At 43.5% G+C, this 24024-nt stretch overlaps 1 protein-coding gene across 1 annotated transcript in view; it reads right to left on the bottom strand.

Annotated features, from left to right (window-relative positions):
• dmd (dystrophin) overlaps nt 1-24024 on the bottom strand; it is a 586555-nt gene that overhangs the window by 224532 nt on the left and 337999 nt on the right. Inside the window, exons 34-41 of the mRNA XM_061978041.1 lie at nt 21704-21853; nt 7867-8028; nt 6064-6174; nt 5793-5966; nt 5569-5724; nt 3056-3226; nt 376-555; nt 159-281 (exon numbers count right to left, since the gene is read on the bottom strand). Of these exons, the coding sequence (XP_061834025.1) occupies nt 159-281; nt 376-555; nt 3056-3226; nt 5569-5724; nt 5793-5966; nt 6064-6174; nt 7867-8028; nt 21704-21853 (1227 nt within the window). The remainder of the gene's footprint in view (nt 1-158; nt 282-375; nt 556-3055; nt 3227-5568; nt 5725-5792; nt 5967-6063; nt 6175-7866; nt 8029-21703; nt 21854-24024) is intronic.

The following is a 24024-nucleotide window of genomic DNA, read 5'->3' as shown; positions in this document are numbered from 1 at the left end:
CAAATAAGTATTGAGCAAAGGCTGTGAATACTTATGTACATGTTTAAAAAAAAAATACATTTACACAAAAATGACTGCATTCCATTTTGGAATAATGCTGTAACATAACAAAATGTGGAAAAAGTGAATAATTTTTGGATGCACTGTATATTATGCACCTTAAGCGCAGCATCATTTGGTCCCGCGCTTTCGATCTCATCCATCTTTTGATTCGCTCCGTCGATCCATCCATTCACTTCCTCAATTTCTCCATCCAACTTCCTCATCTGCTGCTGGTAAGCCTAAGGACAAGGAGAAGAGCGCCTTTTACAAACTCTGATACGTTTTCAGCACAGGAGACGCTAGTCTTTGAAATAAAAACCAGCAATGTCACACCAGCAGCAGGTTAAGCCATTCTTCTGCTCGGGATGTGACTGCAATCCAGTTGCAGTGCAGCAGGCTGACTTTGTCATCCACCAGGCTCCCGTGGCCACGAAGCACCGCCTTGAGGGCCTCGGCCAGCTCCACCACGGCCTGCAGCTGGGGCTGACGCCGCTCTGTCTCGCCGTGGATGGACTGAAAAAGATAAGGTGAAAAAACAAAGAACTGAAATAACTAATAATTGTAATTATTGTGACTTACACTTTAAATTACAGTTATGTTATATCCTAAAGATCATAACACATCCTTGTACTGCTCCCTGACAAAAAATACTGTATGGTATATACTGTACCTTTTCAGTACTTACCTGTGTGTGTAACACTGGAATACCTATTTTATATCCAATTTAAATGTGTTGCTATGTGATGCTTATGTTATTATACACATGCTATAGATCTATGTAACCAAAAGAATGTTAGTTAGCTCATTTGTGAAAAACACAAAACAATAAAAAACAAGCACTGGAAAAGCAAATGTACAAATGTCAAAAACAAACAAGCAGTCAGAAAGCAGCACCTATCATGAATCATTTTGTCATACAAAACACTAATGTGATACTTAATCATTCCAACGCTACAAGTATTTTCTCTCTACCGCTAAAACTTTTACTCTGTAGCTAGAGCAGTGGTTCTTAACCTGGGTTCGATCGAACCCTAGGGGTTCGGTGAGTCGGGCTCAGGGGTTCGGCGGAGGTCAAAACACACCCGACTCATCGTGTAAATAAAAACTTCTCCCTATCGGCGTATTACGGATACGACAACAGCAGAAGTCAGACTGATTTGCAGGTGCGTAATTTGTTGTGAGTTCATGCACTGTGTTGGTTTTGTTGTTTGAACAAGGTGATGTTCAAGCACGGTTCATTTTGTGCACCAGTAATAAAACATGGTAACACTTTAGTATGGGGAACATATTCACCATTAATTAGTTGCTTATTAACATGCAAATTAGTAACATATTGGCTCTTAACTAGTCATTATTAAGTACTTATTAATGCCTTATTTGGCATGGCCTTATTATAACCCTAACCCTCTAACCCTAACCCTAACCTTCTAACCCTAACCCTAACCAAATAATTCTAAATTAAGTCTTTGTTACATAGAATATGTTCCCCATACACACATAACTTTGTCTTGAATAAAAAAAAAAAAAACATTTTATCTTTCACTAAAGAAGGGTTCGGTGAATGCGCATATGAAACTGGTGGGGTTCGGTACCTCCAACAAGGTTAAAGGGAACATTATCACAATTTCAGAATGGTTAAAACCATTAAAAATCAGTTCCCAGTGGCTTATTATATTTTTCAAAGTTTTTTTCAAAATTTTACCCATCACCAAATATCCCTAAAAAAAAGCTTCAAAGTGCCTGATTTTAACCACACGTCCATTTTCCTGTGACGTCACATAGTGAAGCCAACACAAACAAACATGGCGGAAAGAACAGCAAGCTATAGCGACATTAGCTCGGATTCAGACTCGGATTTCAGCGGCTTAAGCGATTCAACAGATTGCGAATGTATTGAAACGGATGGTTGTAGTGTGGAGGCAGGTAGCGAAAACAAAATTGAAGAAGAAACTGAAGCTATTGAGCCATATCGGTTTGAACCGTATGCAAGCGAAACCGACGAAAACGACACGACAGCCAGCGACACGGGAGAAAGGGAGGACGAATTCGGCGATCGCCTTCTAACCAACGATTGGTATGTGTTTGTTTGGCATTAAAGGAAACTAACAACTATGAACTAGGTTTACAGCATATGAAATACATTTGGCAACAACATGCACTTTGAGAGTGCAGACAGCCCAATTTTCATCAATTAATATATTCTGTAGACATACCCTCATCCGCGCTCTTTTCCTGAAAGCTGATCTGTCCAGTTTAAGGGACGGTGTGAGCCAAGACATCCAGGGGGGTTTAGCTCGCTCGTCTGCGGGAACAAACTGCCGCCATTGCTTGCCGTGCTACCGAGGTCCTTTGTCCCTGAATTGCTCACACACTCCGGCAGATTCAATGGGGGTCTGGCGGCAGATTTCTTTGACTTTATCGTTGGAAATGCATCTGCTTTGAGTGTCGCAGGATATCCACACATTCTTGCCATCTCTGTCGTAGCATAGCTTTCGTCGGTAAAGTGTGCGGAACAAACGCCCAATTTCTTGCCACTTTCGCATCTTTGGGCCACTGATGCAACTTGAATCCGTCCCTGTTCGTGTTGTTACACCCTCCGACAACACACCGACGAGGCATGATGTCTCCAAGGTACGGAAAACAGTCGAAAAAACCGAAAATAACAGAGCTGATTTGACTCGGTGTTTGAGAAAATGGCGGATTGCTTCCCGATGTGACGTCACAACGTGACGTCATCGCTCCGAGAGAGAATATTAGAAAGGCGTTTAATTCGCCAAAATTCACCCATTTAGAGTTCGGAAATCGGTTAAAACAATATATGGTCTTTTTTCGGCAACATCAAGGTATATATTGACGCTTACATAGGTCTGGTGATAATGTTCCCCTTTAAGAACCACTGAGCTAGAGCTATGATCAAAGTCTTAATTTTCATACCTAGATAATCCATGTACATTTTTACATGCACAGAAACATCTTATTTAGCATATTGCGTGTGCAAGTGTGCGCTTCATACCTGCGCCCACGCCACCTCGGCCTCTAGGTCACTGGGCATCCCGTCGACAGCGGAGCGCCTGGTCAGCTCGGCATCAGTGGCGGCGAGCCACTCGGTCAGCCCGTTGAGCTCCTTGCGAAGCTTCCTGGACAACTTCAAACTTTTCTCAAGCTCCAATTTGCTCTCAGTTATCTGTTGACAAAAATAACACTTTAATGACTGCCATCAAAAAGTATACAAACTTCTTGTGGTTTGTGTCACTTTTATCATCAGGACCTTCTCTTAACAGTTTTAACTTCTTCTTAAATCCTTGAAACTCTATTTTTCCTCAGTGGAAATAGTCAGGACACTTCTGGCTTGAGTAGAATGCAAGGAAAGTGGTAGAATTAAGACCAGCATTTTGAAAAAGATAACCTTTGAATTCCACATACCGGTAAGCCTTTATCAAAACCAAACTTTACTTTAATTTGTTTGGCTTTTGTGGTCTTGTTTTGTTTGTGCACAAGCCGAGTACATCAGATTTGCGTGCGTTATCAAGTTTGCACCTGTTTTAATACACGCAAACCTTTGGTAGATCAGACCTGCCTTATGCTTGGGAGACATAATGGAGTGCAAAAAGTTAATAATTAATTTTTTATCAAGAGATTTCTTGTATTTGTGGACCAAAATAATATTTTTAATTCATTAACAGTAGCGCATTTTTTAACCACAAAATTTAAGAACATGGAATGCTTTAATCCGAAGACCACCTGCAGTTCCATCATTTCTTATGCTATTAAAGGCCTACTGAAACCCACTACTACCGACCACGCAGTCTTATAGTTTATATATCAATGATGAAATCTTAACATTGCAACACATGCCAATACGGCCGGGTTAGCTTACTAAAGTGCAATTTTAAATTTTGCGCGAAATATCCTGCTGAAAACGTCTCGGTAGGATGACGCCTGCGCGTGACGTCACAGATTGTGGAGGACATTTTGGGACAGCATGGTGGCCAGCTATTAAGTCGTCTGTTTTCATGGAAAAATTCCACAGTATTCTGAACATCTGTGTTGGTGAATCTTTTGCAATTTGTTCAATGAACAATGGAGACAGCAAAGAAGAAAGCTGTAGGTGGGAAGCGGTGTATTGCGGCAGGTATTGTGCTGGACTACGCACCCCCACCGTAGAATGCACCCCTTGACTGGTGTGCCGGATAACACAGCCGGTGTTTCATTGTTTACATTCCTGGAAGATGACAGTCAAGCTTTATCATTGGCCTGTGGAGAACTGGGACAACAGAGACTCTAACCAGGAGGACTTTGAGTTGGATATGCAGACGCGGTACCGTGAGTATGCATGCAGCTGCGGCTTCCAAACATTTGATCGCTTGCCTGTACGTGCGTGCCGCTATGTGCATGTCACGTACGTAACTTTGGGGACTTTGGGGAAATATATGTGCTGTATGAACTTTGGGGAGGTGAACGATACTTTAGGCTGTGGGATTGAGTGTGTTGTGCAGGTGTTTGAGTTGTATTGGCGGGTTATATGGACGGGAGGGGGGAGGTGTTTGTTATGCGGGATTAATTTGTGGCATATTAAATACAAGCCTGGTTGTGTTGTGGCTAATAGAGTATATATATGTCTTGTGTTAATTTACTGTTTTAGTCATTCCCAGCTGAATATCAGGTCCCGCCCGCCTCTCACAGCATCTTCCCTATCTGAATCGCTCCCACTGCCCTCTAGTCCTTCACTCTCACTTTCCTCATCCACAAATCTTTCATCCTCGCTCAAATTAATGGGGAAATCGTCGCTTTCTCGGTCCGAATCGCTCTCGCTGCTGGTGGCCATGATTGTAAACAATGTGCAGATGTGAGGAGCTCCACAACCTGTGACGTCACGTTACTTGTCTGCTACTTCCGGTACAGGCAAGGCTTTTTTATCAGTGACCAAAAGTTGCGAACTTTATCGTGGATGTTCTCTACTAAATCCTTTCAGCAAAAATATGGCAATATCGCGAAATTATCAAGTATGACACATAGAATGGACCTGCTATCCCCGTTTAAATAAGAAAATCGCATTTCAGTAGGCCTTAACTGTTGTGCCCAACCTTTTAAGTTTGACTTTTACTGCAAGAAAGTGAAAGTTTGTGCATAGAAAATCAATGATGTCAAAATGCAATCAGATTGTTTTGATGTCATGAACCGAGAGAAGAGCTATCCAAAGTGTGGCCCAATTTCGTTTTGTTTTTTTAAAGATATATAACTAGATATTACACTAATTTGCTTTGCCAGCTATGACACAAAGCTTAAATATTTTGTTCAGATAGCTCAGCATATATTGACCTACATTGATATTTAATATATCAAGGTGGCCCACCAGCATCCAAAGCACTTGGATACTACTGTCCTAGTAGGTATATTTGCATGATATCTGGTTATTGCTATTAAATATGGTGATGTATTAACAAACGTTGCGATAACTCCAATGAAGCATGCAATGTCTGCTTGTGTTTTGTCACATTCCTGAGTTGTGTGTGTGTTCGTTCAAACCTGCGCTCCTAGCTGGTTGTACAGCAGTTTGAGCGCCGTTACACGGTCGTCCAGCTCTTTAGGATGCTCCGTCTGTTGTCTTTGCACGATCTGCCTGCCGGTCTTGATCACAGTCTCCACCTCACCTTTGACCTCACTCAGCACCTTGTACAGCTTCTGCGGGGGCGCCCAATAGAGAGGTGAGCGGGCTATTGGTGTATGACCCCACACACGCTGATGCCTACCATGCACTGCTCCAGCTGAGACTGCACCACGTCCTGCTCCACACTGCGGATGTCCAGCACCCCCACCTGAGTTTTGACCTCAGCTAGCATACGTTCACATTCAGCCAGCCTCTCCTCAAAGTTAGCCGGTTTCTGGAAGAGTCGGAACTTGGTCCACACGTCTGCCAGCATTTTCTATCGGGACAGGAAAGGGGTGGGGGGGGTCGCTATTACTGTACAGTGAATATTTACTTTTATGTGTGTGTGTGTGTGTGTGGTTTGAGAGCAACACCTGCGTGAAGTCTATCTGTCCAATCATCCTCTGGGACGGAACCTTCTCCTGATTCTTCCTCTTTATTTCCTCCAAGGTTGCATCATAGCTGCTCAGGTCTGACTGGATCTTCTGCAAATAAAGCAATTATATAACATACCATACCATACTATACCGACTTTATTTATAAAGCCCTTTAAAAACAAGCACAGTTGAAAAACAAAGGGCTGTACACCACAAACAAATAGAGGCAAAGGACAGACTAAAAAATAACATTTAAAACATAAATAAAAATACACATTGAAAAAGCAAATATAAATTACCCTAAGAACAGTTTGTTGGATAAAAAAGTTAAAAGCTAAAAACAGTTTTAAAGTCTCATGCTGGGTTAAAAGCCAGTGAATAACAATGGCATCACTTGAGTGAATTCAAGTCAAGCACAAAGGCACGTAGGACACATTTTAGCACATTTCAAGTATATAGGATACAGTTTGAAGTTGCTCTTCCTTATAACCACAGAGGGGCAGTACACGGCAGTGACAAAGTCATCATAAAGCATCTGATTACATTCTGCATTAGGCCTGCTAACGATACATTTTTCTAAACAATTTGCCATTGAAACAAGCTTGATTTTCTCACTTTTCTTTAACGAATGCACGGATGTTTTAAGATGACATATAAATACAAGCAAATGAATTCAGAGTTTATCCAAACTAGGATTCGACTCGACATCCATTGCATTCGGTCTCCCCCCTCTCCAAGGTTTCTCAGTCATTCACATCGACGTCCCACTGGGGTGAGTTTTTCCTTGCCCTTATGTGGGCTCTGTACCGAGGATGTCGTTGTGGCTTGTGAAGCCCTTGATTTAGGGCTATATAAATAAACATTGATTGATTGATTGATTATTTTGGCTTGGTGGAGGACAACACAGCCTGTGTCTCAAATAAAATACATCCGATAGCACACTAAGTGCCTGATTTGCTAAGATTAAAAAAAGAAGTGCTAAACAACATGTTCAAACTATACAATTGCATGTACTATTTGGGGGGCTAGTGAGACTAGGCATACAATTGATAACAAGTGCAAAAGTGGCGCAGACCGCCCTCTTTAAATAAGGATTTTGCTGGTACTGCAGACTATCAGCATGGACACTCACTTTTCATTACATTCATTTTGATATGTTTTAAAGCATGCAGCAGACAATGTACCATTTTTTCTGAGCATTATAGTAGCAGTCCTTCAGTGCATCTACAACTGAACCTACTTTGTGGTCCTCTTTATTTTGAAAGGTATCGAACAGTATTGAAATACATAATGATCTACATTTTGGTACCAAAATATTGGTGTCAGGACATCTCTAGGTAGGACGATGTGCAAACGTAACTACATAGTCGCTTACATGCCCGAACATAGACTATGCAATGACAAAGCAAGTGGTGTCCCAATTCCTAGGGAAGATTACAAAGCTCTACGCTTCATTTTGAGGGTGTAGTGGTAGTTGGTGAGGGCTAGTGGTAGTGAGTGACGGGGTGTATTGGGAATGGACCTAATTACCACACTCTGTAATCTACATTTTGGCTATGTAGCAAAAGGGGAGGGACTAACTTGAAATACCCCATAGCGGTTGAAAGTATTGAACTAAAGAGAAAGAAGCTGGTGAATAATGTGATTGTCATTTTGGCTCAGTGCACAATGACAGTAATCAATTTGGTACAGCACTACAGGGTCAAAAGTGTACTAAGGTTACTTGTTTTGAAGTGTACTGATGGAAGTATTCCATTTGAGGCCCAGCCATGCTCTTCTGGTTTCGTCGAAAAGGGTTACCTGAGCCTCCTGTGGTATCTGCTGGGCATCAATGTGGTCGGCCAAGTACGCCGTCAGGTGGCGATCGGTGTTGGCCAGCGACTCCTGGATACTCCGGAGGGTCTTGTCATTCTCCTGGGCCCACTGGAGGCTCTTGGCCAGCTCCTTCTGCCTGAGTGACACCTGGATGGAAATAGATAAATAGAATCACATTTTCAAAAGTATAAAAAATATGACTTTTACAACTGTCCATCCAACAAGGAGAAGAAGCAAACACCCACCACCGCAACCATACTCCCACGCCTGGCATGCTCCCTCCTGCCACACGGAACCTGAGGTGTCTCTCTCATGGCTTCTGGATGCAAAGCGCCAACATTGACGCTACTGACGGCGTCTACTTTCTCTTTCTTCTCCAGTAATCGCTTACAGGATTAACAGAACACTTACATCATAAACCTGTTCCAAGTCATGTGGACAGGCAGAGTATATGCATGCTAATCCCATACGGAGGGATCATGACTAAGTATAGCCTTGAGCCCGCACATCCCTCCTCACAGACACACACATTCATGTGATGGAGTGGCCTTACTGTTCCTCCCAGATGGAATGAGAATTTAGCGATATGAAATATAGAGTCATTGATAAGCAGCTTCCCCAATGGCAACGCACTCCAAACATGCACTCTCCTTCAAGCAGCCTACAAGTCACATATTATTTTATGAGGCAAACATGCCTTCCATGTGAACATGCAGAGACAATGGGATTATTTACTAGGGCTGTGAATCTTTGGGTGTCCCACGATGCGATTCAATATCGATTCTTGGGGTCACGATTCGATTCAAAATATTTTTTTTTTCAATTCAACACGATTCTCGATTCAAAAACGATTTTTTTCCCCGATTCAAAATGATTCTTTATTCATTCAATACATAGGATTTCAGCAGGATCTACCCCAGTCTGCTGACATGCAAGCAGAGTAGTAGAGTTTTGTAAAAAGCTTTTATAATTGTAAAGGACAATGTTTTATCAACTGATTGCAATAATGTAAATTTGTTTTAACTATTAAATGAACCAAAAATATGACTGATTTTATCTTTGTGAAAATATTGGACACAGTGTGTTGTCAAGCTTATGAGATGCGGTGCATATGTAAGCCACTGTGACACTATTGTTCTTTTTTTTTTAATTTTTATAAATGTCTAATGATAATGTCAATGAGGGGTTTTTAATCACTACTATGTTGAAATTGTAACTAATATTGATACTGTTGTTGATAATATTCATTATTGTTTCACTACTTTTGGTTTGCTCTCTCGAAGACCTCCATGAAAAATAAAAAACAAGGACCCTGATTTCCCTCGCCCGGACGCGGGTCACCGGGGCCCCCCTCTGGAGCCAGGCCCGGAGGTGGGGCACGATGGTGAGCGCCTGGTGGCCGGGCCTGTCCCCATGGGGCCCGGGTGCTGACTGTGGTTTGCGCTTACACGCCAAACCGCAGCTCAGAGTACCCACCCTTTTTGGATTCACTCGAGGGAGTACTTGAGAGTGCTCCCCCGGGTGATTCCCTCGTGCTACTGGGGGACTTCAATGCTCATGTTGGCAACGACAGTGAAACCTGGAGAGGCGTGATTGGTAAGAATGGCTGCCCGGATCTGAACCCGAGCGGTGTTTTGTTATTGGACTTTTGTGCCCGTCACAGATTGTCCATAACGAACACCATGTTCAAACATAAGGGTGTCCATATGTGCACTTGGCACCAGGACACCCTAGGCCGCAGTTCCATGATCGACTTTGTAGTTGTGTCATCGGATTTGCGGCCTCATGTTTTGGACACTCGGGTGAAGAGAGGGGCGGAGCTTTCTACCGATCACCACCTGGTGGTGAGTTGGCTGCGATGGTGGGGGAGGATGCCGGACAGACCTGGCAGGCCCAAACGCATTGTGAGGGTTTGCTGGGAACGTCTGGCAGAGTCTCCTGTCAGAGAGAGTTTCAATTCCCACCTCCGGAAGAACTTTGAACATGTCACGAGGGAGGTGCTGGACATTGAGTCCGAATGGACCATGTTCCGCGCCTCTATTGTCGAGGCGGCTGATTGGAGCTGTGGCCGCAAGGTAGTTGGTGCTTGTCGTGGCGGTAATCCTAGAACCCGTTGGTGGACACTGGCGGTGAGGAATGCCGTCAAGCTGAAGAAGGAGTCCTATCGGGTTCTTTTGGCTCATAGGACTCCTGAGGCAGCGGACAGGTACCGACAGGCCAAGCGGTGTGCGGCTTCAGCAGTCGCAGAGGCAAAAACTCAGACATGGGAGGAGTTCGGGGAAGCCATGGAAAACGACTTCCGGACGGCTTCGAAGCGATTCTGGACCACCATCCGCCGCCTCAGGAAGGGGAAGCAGTGCACTATCAACACCGTGTATGGCGAGGATGGTGTTCTGCTGACCTCGACTGCGGATATTGTGGATCGGTGGAGGGAATACTTCGAAGACCTCCTCAATCCCACCAACACGTCTTCCTATGAGGAAGCAGTGCCTGGGGAGTTTGTGGTGGGCTCTCCTATTTCTGGGGCTGAGGTTGCTGAGGTAGTTAAAAAGCTCCTCGGTGGCAAGGCCCCAGGGGTAGATGAGATCCGCCCGGAGTTCCTTAAGGCTCTGGATGCTGTGGGGCTGTCTTGGTTGACAAGACTGTGCAGCATCGCGTGGACATCGGGGGCGGTACCTCTGGATTGGCAGACCGGGGTGGTGGTTCCTCTCTTTAAGAAGGGGAACCGGAGGGTGTGCTCTAACTATCGTGGGATCACACTCCTCAGCCTTCCCGGTAAGGTCTATTCAGGTGTACTGGAGAGGAGGCTACGCCGGATAGTCGAACCTCGGATTCAGGAGGAACAGTGTGGTTTTTGTCCTGGTCGTGGAACTGTGGACCAGCTCTATACTCTCGGCAGGGTCCTTGAGGGTGCATGGGAGTTTGCCCAACCAGTCTACATGTGTTTTGTGGACTTGGAGAAGGCATTCGACCGTGTCCCTCGGGAAGTCCTGTGGGGAGTGCTCAGAGAGTATGGGGTATCGGACTGTCTGATTGTGGCAGTCCGCTCCCTGTATGCTCAGTGCCAGAGCTTGGTCCGCATTGCCGGCAGTAAGTCGGACACTTTTCCAGTGAGGGTTGGACTCCGCCAAGGCTGCCCTTTGTCACCGATTCTGTTCATAACTTTTATGGACAGAATTTCTAGGCGCAGTCAAGGCGTTGAGGGGATCCGGTTTGGTGGCTGCAGGATTAGGTCTCTGCTTTTTGCAGATGATGTGGTCCTGATGGCTTCATCTGGCCAGGATCTTCAGCTCTCACTGGATCAGTTCGCAGCCGAGTGTGAAGCGACTGGGATGAGAATCAGCACCTCCAAGTCCGAGTCCATGGTTCTCGCCCGGAAAAGGGTGGAGTGCCATCTCCGGGTTGGGGAGGAGATCTTGCCCCAAGTGGAGGAGTTCAAGTATCTCGGAGTCTTGTTCACGAGTGAGGGAAGAGTGGATCGTGAGATCGACAGGCGGATCGGTGCGGCGTCTTCAGTAATGCGGACGCTGCATCGATCCGTTGTGGTGAAGAAGGAGCTGAGCCGGAAGGCAAAGCTCTCAATTTACCGGTCGATCTACGTTCCCATCCTCACCTATGGTCATGAGCTTTGGGTTATGACCGAAAGGACAAGATCACGGGTACAAGCGGCCGAAATGAGTTTCCTCCGCCGGGTGGCGGGGCTCTCCCTTAGAGATAGGGTGAGAAGCTCTGCCATCCGGGGGGAGCTCAAAGTAAAGCCGCTGCTCCTCCACATCGAGAGGAGCCAGTTGAGGTGGTTCGGGCATCTGGTCAGGATGCCACCCGAACACCTCCCTAGGGAGGTGTTTAGGGCACGTCCGACCGGTAGGAGGCCGCGGGGAAGACCCAGGACACGTTGGGAAGACTATGTCTCCCGGCTGGCCTGGGAACGCCTCGGGGTCCCACAGGAAGAGCTGGACGAAGTGGCTGGGGAGAGGGAAGTCTGGGCTTCGCTGCTTAGGCTGCTGCCCCCGCGACCCGACCTTGGATAAGCGGAAGAAGATGGATGGATGGATGGATACTTTTGGTTTGTTCTGTGTCGTGTTTGTGTCTCCTCTCAATTGCTCTGTTTATTGCAGTTCTGAGTGTTGCTGGGTCGGGTTTGGTTTTGGAATTGGATTGCATTGTTATGGTATTGCTGTTTATTGTTTTGTTGGATTGATTAATTAAAAAATAAATAAATAAATAAAAATAAATTATTAAAAAAAAAAAGATTTTTTAAAAATGAGAATCGATTCTGAATCGCACAACGTGAGAATCGTGATTCGAATTCGAAACGATTTTTTCCCACACCCCTATTATTTACGTATCCTACTGTCTGAGCCTTTGTTGTAGACCTCAGCGATAAAACTTATTTGACACCTGTATTTTTCTCCTGAAAACCTAAAAGCTGGAAAAAGATCAAATCCAACTTTCATTTTGTACCACTTCATACATATGTGCGTGTCACCAAGCTTTTTTCCCGCTGTTTTCATTCCACTTTGCTCATGTTAAAGGCTCACCATAGTCATGTGAAACCTTGTTATTGTTGTCGAAGATGAATTGTTACAATAAAGTTCATCTTCACTTAGCTTAGTATTGCACCATCATTGTCTTGAAGTTGCGTGCCGAATCTCACCGGGTCTACTGTATATGTATATCAGTGGTTCTTAACCTGGGTTCGATCGAACCCTATGGGTTCGGTGAGTCGGCCTCAGGGGTTCGGCGCAGCCTCCGCCACGGAGGTAAAGAGACATAAAGACTTATAGTGTAAATAAAAACTTCCCCCTATCAGCGCATTATGGATACCCCCAAACAATGTGCCCTCTAATTTTCCATCTGATTTGCAGGTTTTTTGATTGATTGATTGAAAATTTTACTAGCAGATTGCAAAGGAAGAGAATACACAGTACAGTTTACACAGTACAGTACATATTCCGTACAATTGACCACTAAATGGTAACACCCGAATAAGTTTTTGAACTTGTTTAAGTCGGGGTACACATTAATCAATTCATGGTAATGTGTGTAATTTATTGTGAGTTCATGTACTGTGTTGGTTTTGTTCTTTGAACAAGGTGATGTTCATGCACAGTTCATTTTGTGCACCAGTAAAAAAAACATACAACTTTTTCTTGAATTTGAAAAAAAAAATATATATATATATATATTTTTCACTAAAGAAGTGTTCAGAGAATGCACATATGAAACCGGTAGGGTTCGGTACCTCCAACAAGGTTAAGAACCACTGATGTATATGTATTACTGCACATAATACATACAAGAAATATATAAGTCTTGATTGAAGACTTAATTTAGGTCAAAAATATGATTTGGCCTTCGGCCTTGAGTTTGACACATGTGCTCTAGTTAATATAATCAGTATCATATTTGTGGGCGTGTTGCGGGCAATCTACTACAATTGATAATGAAGTGAATTAATTTCCTCATATTATGTTTTGCACATGGTGGTAGATATGTCAGTTTGGGCACATAATAACATAGTGCCCTTTAGTATTGACATTTGTGTGTGGATTGGAATAGTTCTCACAAAAGAAAAGGCAATAAAATTGGACCTTGGTATGCAAAGGTGATGACCCTATCCATGAAAAGAGACTACATGTTTAGCTTAATGCCAACATTTAAGTTACGACCTGCATCTGTTGTCTTTCCAGGCACTTACACACAAACATCTCCTTTAATGGTCAGAGTGTGCTGTCCTGACTTAGCACACACCCAGAGAGAGGAAGGAGGAATATACAACTGATGGATTGGCTTCTCCAAGTTAGGAGTGCCTCATTTTTGACTTGACCTCCTCCAAGAACTGCAGTCCTGTATAATGACGCTCGCTTGTAATAAAGCAACTTTTGGTTCAGTAAAGCGTCTCCGACGTCTCTTTTGATCCAGCCGCACTGCCGTGTCACCCTTCTGTCCGGACGAGGATGACAAGGCCAGAAATACACATCAATAACAAGTGCAAAAGTGGCGCAGACCACCTTATTTAGATGAGGTTTTTGCGTCTACTCTGCGACTTTCACCATGGAGACAGTCATTTACTGCACATCCATGTTATAATCCTACCTGTGGCGTTTTGCTTTGTTTAGAAACATGCAGCAGACCATTACGTAACACTTTTTCGGGGCATTTTAGAAGCAGTCCTGCAGCGTGATCTACAATGGAACTCACTTTTTAGCACTCTCAAGTTGCGCCCTGTGAACTGCTGGCATTAACGGCGAGCGTTCCAGACGCAAGAAAATGCAAGTTTTTCCATACATTATTTATTTTGTAATTTATATATTTTCATATAAATGAAAAAAACTATTTAAAAAAAGCCTGCAGCATATACAACAACGCATCAATTGATTTTGTTTTAATCCTTGAGAACTTTCAGTTTTGGTTGATTTTGGCGGCACCAGAAAACCCAAAGAAGAAGTGTTTTGCCACATTTCTCATGAGGACGAGCGCATATAGCGTTAAACTGGCATAATGTCCGGTGTAAAAAAAATAGTACGTCTTTAATGGCTATGCCGATGTTAAATAGCAGACAATATCGAGAAATGATCTTGGATTGCGCTACGTATATGACGCTACTACCAAGAATGTATTGGGGCGAATGCAGGTCCGAAGCAAAGAAAGACCGGCGGACTGCGAACTATCTAGCCGCTATTTACTGCTACCGCACAAATTTCCGATGACTAACATTAGCATTATACAAACCCCGTTTCCATATGAGTTGGGAAATTGTGTTAGATGTAAATATAAACGGAATACAATGATTTGCAAATCATTTTCAACCCATATTCAGTTGAATATGCTACAAAGACAACATATTTGATGTTCAAACTGATAAACTTTTTTTTTTTTTCAAATAATCATTAACTTTAGAATTTGATGCCAGCAACACGTGACAAAGAAGTTGGGAAAGGTGGCAATAAATACTGATAAAGTTGAGGAATGCTCATCAAACACTTATTTGGGACATCCCACAGGTGAACACGCAAATTGGGAACAGGTGGGTGCCATGATTGGGTATAAAAGTAGATTCCATGAAATGCTCAGTCATTCACAAACAAGGATGGGGCGAGGTACACCCCTTTGTCAACAAATGCGAGACCAAATTGTTGAACAGTTTAAGAAAAACCTTTCTCAACCAGCTATTGCAAGGAATTTAGGGATTTCACCATCTAAGGTCCGTAATATCATTAAAGGGTTCAGAGAATCTGGAGAAATCACTGCACGTAAGCAGCTAAGCCCGTGACCTTCGATCCCTCAGGCTGTACTGCATCAACAAGTGACATCAGTGTGTAAAGGATATCACCACATGGGCTCAGGAACACTTCAGAAACCCACTGTCAGTAATTACAGTTGGTCGCTACATCTGTAAGTGCAAGTTAAAACTCTCCTATGCAAGGCGAAAACCGTTTATCAACAACACCCAGAAACGCCGTCGGCTTTGCTGGGCCTGAGCTCATCTAAAATGGACTGATACAAAGTGGAAAAGTGTTCTGTGGTCTGACGAGTCCACATTTCAAATTGTTTTTGGAAACTGTGGACGTCGTGTCAAAGAGGAAAAGAACCATCCGGATTGTTATAGGCGCAAAGTTGAAAAGCCAGCATCTGTGATGGTATGGGGGTGTATTAGTGCCCAAGACATGGGTAACTTACACATCTGTGAAGGCACCATTAATGCTGAAAGGTACACACAGGTTTTGGAGCAACATATGTTGCCATCCAAGCAACGTTACCATGGACGCCCCTGCTTATTTCAGCAAGACAATGCCAAGCCACGTGTTACATCAACGTGGCTTCATAAAAAAAGAGTGCGGGTACTAGACTGGCCTGCCTGTAGTCCAGACCTGTCTCCCATTGAAAATGTGTGGCGCATTATCAAGCATAAAATACCACAACGGAGACCCCCGGACTGTTGAACAATTTAAGCTGTACATCAAGCAAGAATGGGAAAGAATGTTTACTGAGTGTTGTTAAAAGGAAAGGTCATGTAACACAGTGGTGAACATGTCCTTTACCAACTACTTTGGCATGTGTTGCAGCCATGAAATTCTAAGTTGATTATTATTTGCCAAAAAAAAAATTAAAGTTTATGAGTTTGAACATCAAATATCTTGTCTTTGTAGTGCATTCAATTGAATATGGGTTGAAAAGGATTTGCAAATCATTGTATTCCATTTATATTTACATCTAACACAATTTCCCAACTCATATGGAAACGGGGTTTGTACTATCATTTTGATTTGAGCATCAAAAGTCACTAACTAGTTCAGCAAGAACAGAGCCAAGACAGACATGCTAAATGGATTGCTCCTCTTATTTTGCTCACTTAAGAGACGCAATTCTCTGCGCACAAGCTTAGTAGATCAGCTTTGTGTGTGCTATCAAGTTTGCAAATGTTTTAATACACGCAAACCTTTAACAGATCAGGCCCTTGGTGTGCAGCTTTCACGAGCCCATTCCGAATCTTGCCGAGGTTTGACCAGACACGTCACAGCAACATCATGTGACAACCTCTGAGGAAGGCTACGTTGTAGCCGAAACCATCAGGTACGGAAATAAACACACAAGTCTGGCAATAGGAATAACAAATTGCATAGTTTGAGTTGAGCAGAGCCGATTGCTGCAGTAGCAGCAGTAATGGTGAGAATTTATTTTTGTGTAGAGCAACATCTGGGGAAAAAGGAGCTAGGAAAGAAGGATAAAATACTGGATTTCCCAGCAGAAATTGGAAGGTTGACATAGAGATTCAGATTTTTTGAAAGGCACAGGTTAAAAAGAAATGTTCAGTTATAAAATCATTTGATGATCTCGGAAAAAAAAACAAGATTGTTTTGGAGCACAGATTTGTCTGTTTCCAACTCCTTAAGACTTCCATAACATCTGCCTCAGTCACTGGTCTGAAAACAAACCAGGCAAGATTTTGCATTTATTGGGTCACTAATTATCAATTAATAAATTAATCAAAGTATTTTATGTCATGGCCTCAATGCCAATTACACTTTACACTTGTTCACAAATTGGATATTTTTAGGACACATGGAAAAGAAAAAGCATTCCTCAAATCAAACTAGGAACAAAACGAAAACTGCATTAGGCGACAGCTCTGAGGTGCCAACTCTCATCTCCCATGAGCATGTTGACGCACACACCTTTGACAATACACACAATGTCTGAAATACAAGAATGTGACACACAGACAGACTGTGATGTCTTGACAAACAAAAAAGAAGCGTATCAGACTGCAAGGAGAACATTAATCCGCTGCTTTTGTGAGGTGGGGGCGGGGGTCAACCCGGCGGGAATTGACTTTCTTGGTGAGAGTGTGTGTTTGTACGTGTGTGTGCGTGTGTTTGTGTGCGTGTGTTTGTGTGTGTGTGCGTGTAAAAGTGTGACTAATCTGCCAGCAGATGAGGATGAGAAAGCATGCTGCCAATGAAAGTGGCTAGAAGGAAAAGAAAGAAGAGGAGAAATGGAGGAGGCAGGCAAAGGAACAATGGGGAATAGGAATTGGTAATTAAGGGGGGGAAGGTGAGAGGAAGAGGAGACAAGGGCAAGGAAGTGATGGAAAGGCGGTAGAAAGCTGGGGAGATGATATTTTCTTTTGGAATCAAATATCACACGCATGTTTTTATTATCATCATCACTATACACTTGCTATAGTCTACGTCAGTGGTTCTCAAATGGGGGTACACGTACCCATGGGGGTACTTGAAGGTATGCCAAGGGGTACGTGAGATTTTTTTTAAATATTCTAAAAATAGCAACAATTTAAAAATCCTTTATAAATATATTTATTGAATAATACTTCAACAAAATATGAATGTAAGTTCATAAACTGAACATCAAATCAAGTTGGCTATTCCATTAATTACAATGCAACAATGCAATATTCAGTGTTGACAGCTAGATTTTTTGTGGACATGTTCCATAAATATTGATGTTAAAGATTTATTTTTTGGTGAAGAAATGTTTAGAATTAAGTTCATGAATCCAGATGGATCTCTATTACAATCCCTATAGAGGGCACTTTAAGTTGATGATTACTTCTATGTGTAGAAATCTTTATTTATAATTGAATCACTTGTTTATTTTTCAACAAGTTTTTAGTTATTTTTATATCTTTTTTTCCAAATAGTTCAATAAAGACCACTACAAATGAGCAATATTTTGCACTGTTATACAATTTAATAAATCAGAAACTGATGACATAGTGCTGTATTTTACTTCTTTATCTCTTTTTTTCAACCAAAAATGCTTTGCTCTGATTAGGGGGTACTTGAATTAAAACAATGTTCACTGGGGGTACATCACTGAAAAAAGGTTGAGAACCACTGGTCTACGTAACGCCACAAATGTCAACTAAAAGCCCAGCTAAAAAAAAAAACAATTTAGGGGAAATCCAAACAACAACTACTTAAATAGACAAAATTAAAAAAGAAGCAAATATTCCGAGATCAGTTTATGTCATTAATAATTCTATAAAAGCATAACATTTCCACCATCAACTTTGCATGGCTTAAAACTAACGATAGCCACTCTGAATGGTGCAAGTATTATACATTCCACAGTGCTAAAAGTCACTGGACAATAAAATGATCATTTATGAAGATAAATCCCCTCTTACCCTTTCTGTATTCTCTTCTGAACGTTATATTCCGTTATTCCATATGACTGAAGCTCAACTTTTTATTTTAGTCCATCCATCCATCCATCCATCCATCCATCTTCAACCGCTTATACGGAATCGGGTCACGGGGACAACAGCTCCAGCAGAGACCCACAGACTTCCCTCTCCAGAGCAACATTAGCAACTTCCTCCTGGGGGATCCCAAAGTGTTCCCAGGCCAGAGAGGAGATGTAATCCCCCCATCTGGTCCTTGGCCTGCGGCGGGGTCTCCTCCCAGTGGGACGCGCAAAGAGGACCTCCCTAGGGAGACGCTCGTGAGGCATCCGCACGAGATGCCCGAACCACCTAAGCTGGCTCCTTTCCAAGCGAAGGAGCAGCGGCTCTACTCCGAGTCTCTCTCGGGTGACTGAACTTCTCACCCTATCTCTAAGGGAGATGCCAGCCACCCTACTGAGGAAACTCATTTCAGCCGTTTGTATCCGCAATCTTATTCTTTCGGTCATGACCCACACTTCATGACCATAGGTGAGAGTAGGAATGTAGATAGCTCGGTAGACCGAAAGCTTTGCCTTCTGTCTCAGCTCCCGTTTCGTCACAACAGTGCGGCAGAGAGACTGCAATACTGCCCGAGCTGCTCCGATTCTCCGGCTGATTTCCTTCTCCATCTTTCCCTCACTTGTGAACAAGACCCCGAGATACTTAAACTCCTCCACCTGGGACAAAGTTTCGTCCTCTACCTGGACTGTACAAACCATCGGTTTCCTGCTGAGATTCATGGCCTCAGATTTGGAGATGCTGATCCTCATTCCAACCGCTGACCACTCGGCTGCGAACCGATCCAGTGAGAGCTGAAGGTCACGAACCGAAGGTGCCATCAGGACCACATCATCTGCAAACAGCAGTGACGCAACCTTTAGCCCCCCGAGACGTATACCCTCTCCACCATGGTCACGACTCTGCCTAGAAATCCTGTCCACTGGAAACAGATCCGACTTACATCCAAGCACCCGGACACAACTCTCGCTTTGGGTGTACAGAGATTGGATGGCTCTCAGCAGTGTTCCCCTCACTCCGTACTCCCTCAGCATCTCCCGCAAGATCTCCCGGGGGACCCGGTCATACGCCTTCTCCAAATCCACAAAGCACATGTAGACTGGATAGGGCTTCTCCAGGATTCCCGCAAGAGTAAAGAGCTGGTCAGTTGTTCCACGACCAGGACGGAATCCACATTGCTCCTCTTGAATCTGAAGTTCGACTATCGTCCGGACCCTCCTTTTCAGTACCTTGGCGTAAACTTTCCCAGGGAGGCTGAGTAGTGTGATACCCCTGTAATTAGAACACCTTTTTGAAAATGGGAACCACCACCCCAGTCTGCCACTCCCTCGGCACTGTCCCAGACTTTCACGCAATGTTGAAAAGGCGTATCAACCAAGACAGCCCCTCAACACCCAGAGCCTTCAGCATTTCTGGATGGATCTCGTCAACCCCCGGAGCTTTGCCACTGTGGAGTTGTCTAACTACCTCAGTGACTTCACTCCGAGAGATCGACGTCGATCCCCCATTATCCTTAGTCTCTGCTCCTGTCAGGGAGGGTGTGTCTGATGTATTTGGGTTCAGGAGTTCCTCAAAGTGCTCTTTCCAACGCCCTACGACTTCCTCACTTGAAGTCAGCATAGTCCCATCCTTGCCGTACAGAGCTTGGATGGTTCCCTGCTTCCCCCTCCTGAGGTGCCATATGGTCTTCCAGAACAGCTTTTGAGCCGCCCGATAGTCCTTCTCCATGGATTCCCCGAACTGCTTCACACCCTCTGCTTAGCCTCGTCCACAGCCACAGCCGCTGCCCTTCGGGCCTGTCGGTTCCTTGCAACTGCCTCCGGAGTCCCCTGGGATAACATACCCCGGTAGGACTCCTTCTTCAGTCGGACGGCTTCCCTGACCACCGCTGTCAACCAAGGTGTTCGAGGGTTACCACCCCTTGAGGCACCTAAGACCTTCTGGCCACAGCTCGCAGCTGCAGCTTTAGCAATAGAGGTTTTGAACATTGCCCATTCCTGTTTAATGTCCCCAACCTCCACAGGGATGGCAGAGAAGTCCCGCCGGAGGTGGGAGTTGAAGTCCTTCCGGACAGAGGACTCCTCCAAACGTTCCCAGTTCACCCGGACTACACGTTTGGGTTTGCCAGGTCTCCCCCGATCACCAGATGGTGATCAGTTGACAGTTCAGCCCCTCTCTTCACCCGAGTGTCCAAAACATACGGCCTCAGATCAGCTGATACGATTACAAAATCGATCATTGATCTTCGGCCTAGGGTGCTCTGGTACCAGGTACACCTATGAGCATCCTTATGCTTGAACATGGTGTGTGTTATCACAAGTCTGTGACTAGCACAGAAGTCCAATAACAATCCACCACTCAGGTTCAGATCAGGGAGACCGTTCCTCCCAATCACGCCAGTCCAAGTATCACTGTCATAGCCCACGTGCACGTTGAAGTCCCCCAGCAAGACTATGGAATCCCCTGCCGGCCCCCCATACAGGACCCCATGCAAGTTATCCAAGAAGGCCAAATATTCTGAACTCTTGTTTGGTGCGTACGCACAAACATCAGTCAGAGTTTCCCCCCCTCCAACACTAAGATGAAGGGAGGCGACCCTCTTGTCCACTGGGGTGAACTCCAACGTACAGACACTCAGCCGGGGACTATTTTAGTCCACTGTTTGTTATACTGAGATGATTCTCACCACAAAACTTTATGCTTTACCTATGATAGACTCTTAAAGTCTAATTTCCTACCTTTTCCTGTTACTTCGAACCGATTAATCTATGATAAAAACATTTGGGCAATTTGACATTTGGGAGCAGGATCTAGTTTCTATTGACATGTCAGTCTTTGGGATCAGATGTAGCATTCAGGACACCACCAGCCATACATATATGTTAATTATTTGAAATATCACTATTGAACATGCATCTTTTGTGACAAAATGTTATTTCTAGTGTCAAACACAAACACGTTTGGTTCTAGCCAGGTTGTGTAAAAATGTCACTTGCATACATCTTCTACTAAAAGCTTTATAACGTCTGTTTGATCGACAACAGGATTTATATTGTCATGTTCATTATAGAAGGTACCGGTGCATTCATTGTGGGCATTATCATGCCTTACCCTCGCCATGAGCTCGTCCCATCGCGTGTTGAAGGCATCAAGTTTCTGCTGAATCAGCTCATCCAAAACGCCTCCGTCCATCAAAGTCTGAGCAAGCTCTCGAATGTGGTTCCTGTTGTCCTCGGGGTGTCGCAGGAGAGCCTCCAAACCCTGTGTAGATGTTCATGCACACAGTGACAAATATGTCAATCTCATATGAGCATTAACTTTACTTAAAGGTATTTAATTAGAATTCATATTTAGCGTGAGACGTAGTGTATGATATTCACCAGACACAAAGTCCGGTCCAAGGGGCATTTGCAGCCCACAAATACTGCAAGTTTTTATTTTTCTGCGACATACATTATACCACAAAGGTAATTGACTATGCAGTTTTTGAAGTCTGAGACCGCTGTAAATATTAGCCAGTATACTATACACATAATATGATTTTTAACGTTGATTAAGTTGCCGAAATAACAACAATAACTTGAAAGTTTCCCAGGGAAATTGTGAAAATGCCTGCTGCCTGATGCAATACACACTAATGGTGAAACCTCGGAAAATATGTGTTCTAATCTCTTCTAATGGCAACAGAGCCTAAACAAAACATTTTAAACAAAAAAACGTTGTCGCCAAAGAGAAAGTGCGGAAGGTGTGAACAAAATAACATGTTAAGCGTGTTGCTGTGTGACCTTATGTCTGACCTACCGAGGCACTGTGAGTTCCCTAATCAAGTGACCTAATATCAACTTTGCTGGTAAATTACATAACCATGGTTACACGGAGTGTCACAGCATATGAATAGCACACTTTTTTTTACCTCATTGAGACCGATCCACAGATATAACGTGTGTGGGTTCTCTGCACGGTATTGTCTGAATGAATTGTGTCAGAATATAAATAGGTATAGAGAATAAAAAGATGGGCTGCATTGATTCTGGCCAATAATAATAATCACGCTGACATTCCGTGTATTAGCAACATATGTATCAATCAATCAATCAATCAATCAATGTTTATTTATATAGCCCTGAATCACAAGTGTCTCAAAGGGCTGCACAAGCCACAACGACATCCTCGGTACAGAGCCCACATAAGGGCAAGGAAAAACTCACCCCAGTGGGACGTCGATGTGAATGACTATGAGAAACCTTGGAGAGGACCGCATATGTGGGTGACCCCCCCCCCCCTTGGGGAGACCGAATGCAATGGATGTCGAGTGGGTCTGACCTAATATTGTGAGAGTCCAGTCCATAGTGGATCCAACATAATAGTAAGATTCCAGTCCATAAAGGGGCCAGCAGGAAACCATCCCGAGCGGAGACGGGTCAGCAGCGCAGAGATGTTCCCAAACGATGCACAGGCGAGCGGTCCACCCCATATAAACATTATGCTGTAATTATATTTATGTTCTGCATTATAGTTGAAGCTGTTTCTAATGTTTTGTACATATTTTTGTTGTGTTTTCTAACCAGATTATTTTACTTCCGGTGCGAGGCAGATTTATTTAATTAATGGTGTTTTAAAGCACAGAGGCTGAGAAAGGAAAACACTATTCTTTTCCTTCATCGTCATCCACGCCAAGTATTGAGACAGCTATCTTTATTCCTTGTACACCTCCAGTATTAATTTTGTTATCAATTATGCACTATAATTCCGCTTTTTGTTCATACTGTAGTTTATCCTTTTTTTCTTTGTCTTTCTTCCAAGCCTTACTGTGGTGCTCCATCTTCTACAATTATGGGAGACAACCGATTGCTTGTTTAAAGTACCAGTAAAATAGGAAAAACAAGTTGCCTCTATATTGAAGCTATTATCATATATATCTGATGTATGACACCGACAGACATACAAAGTTTGCAAGTAAATAGATATGATTAAAATAGTATCAATCTCACAGAGATTCCCAAGCCATTTTGAGAGATAATAAGCTAGCCAGACATGTCATCGCGTGACGGAGAGGTAGGAACTGCAGATCCCTTCATCACCAACAACAATGCAGATTTTGTGAGAGCCAACAATGATTACTTTGAGAAACATTATGATCCAGATATAAGGAGGATGAGCTACACATTTTAGAAGCTCTGCTCAATTCATCAAGCTTTAGTGAAATATTAAGCATCATCTGCTAAACCAGAAATACAAACTAAAAACATAATACAACGATAGCTTACTGTACAAAGTCTGCTCCCACTGTGATGACGACTGATAGGATGTCCATATCTTCCCATTTAGATAAAGAATTAATCATGATGCACACAAAGGGTTAACAAGGAAAAGTCTCCCTGCAGACACTCTCTTCGGTTGTGTGTGTTTGTCTCCATCTCTGAGTATACACT

Source organism: Nerophis lumbriciformis, linkage group LG01 (assembly GCF_033978685.3).
Source record: "Nerophis lumbriciformis linkage group LG01, RoL_Nlum_v2.1, whole genome shotgun sequence".
NCBI classification, from domain to species: Eukaryota; Metazoa; Chordata; class Actinopteri; order Syngnathiformes; family Syngnathidae; genus Nerophis; species Nerophis lumbriciformis.
Note: the sequence above shows the minus strand (reverse complement) of the source record. Positions and strands in the feature narration are given on the sequence as shown.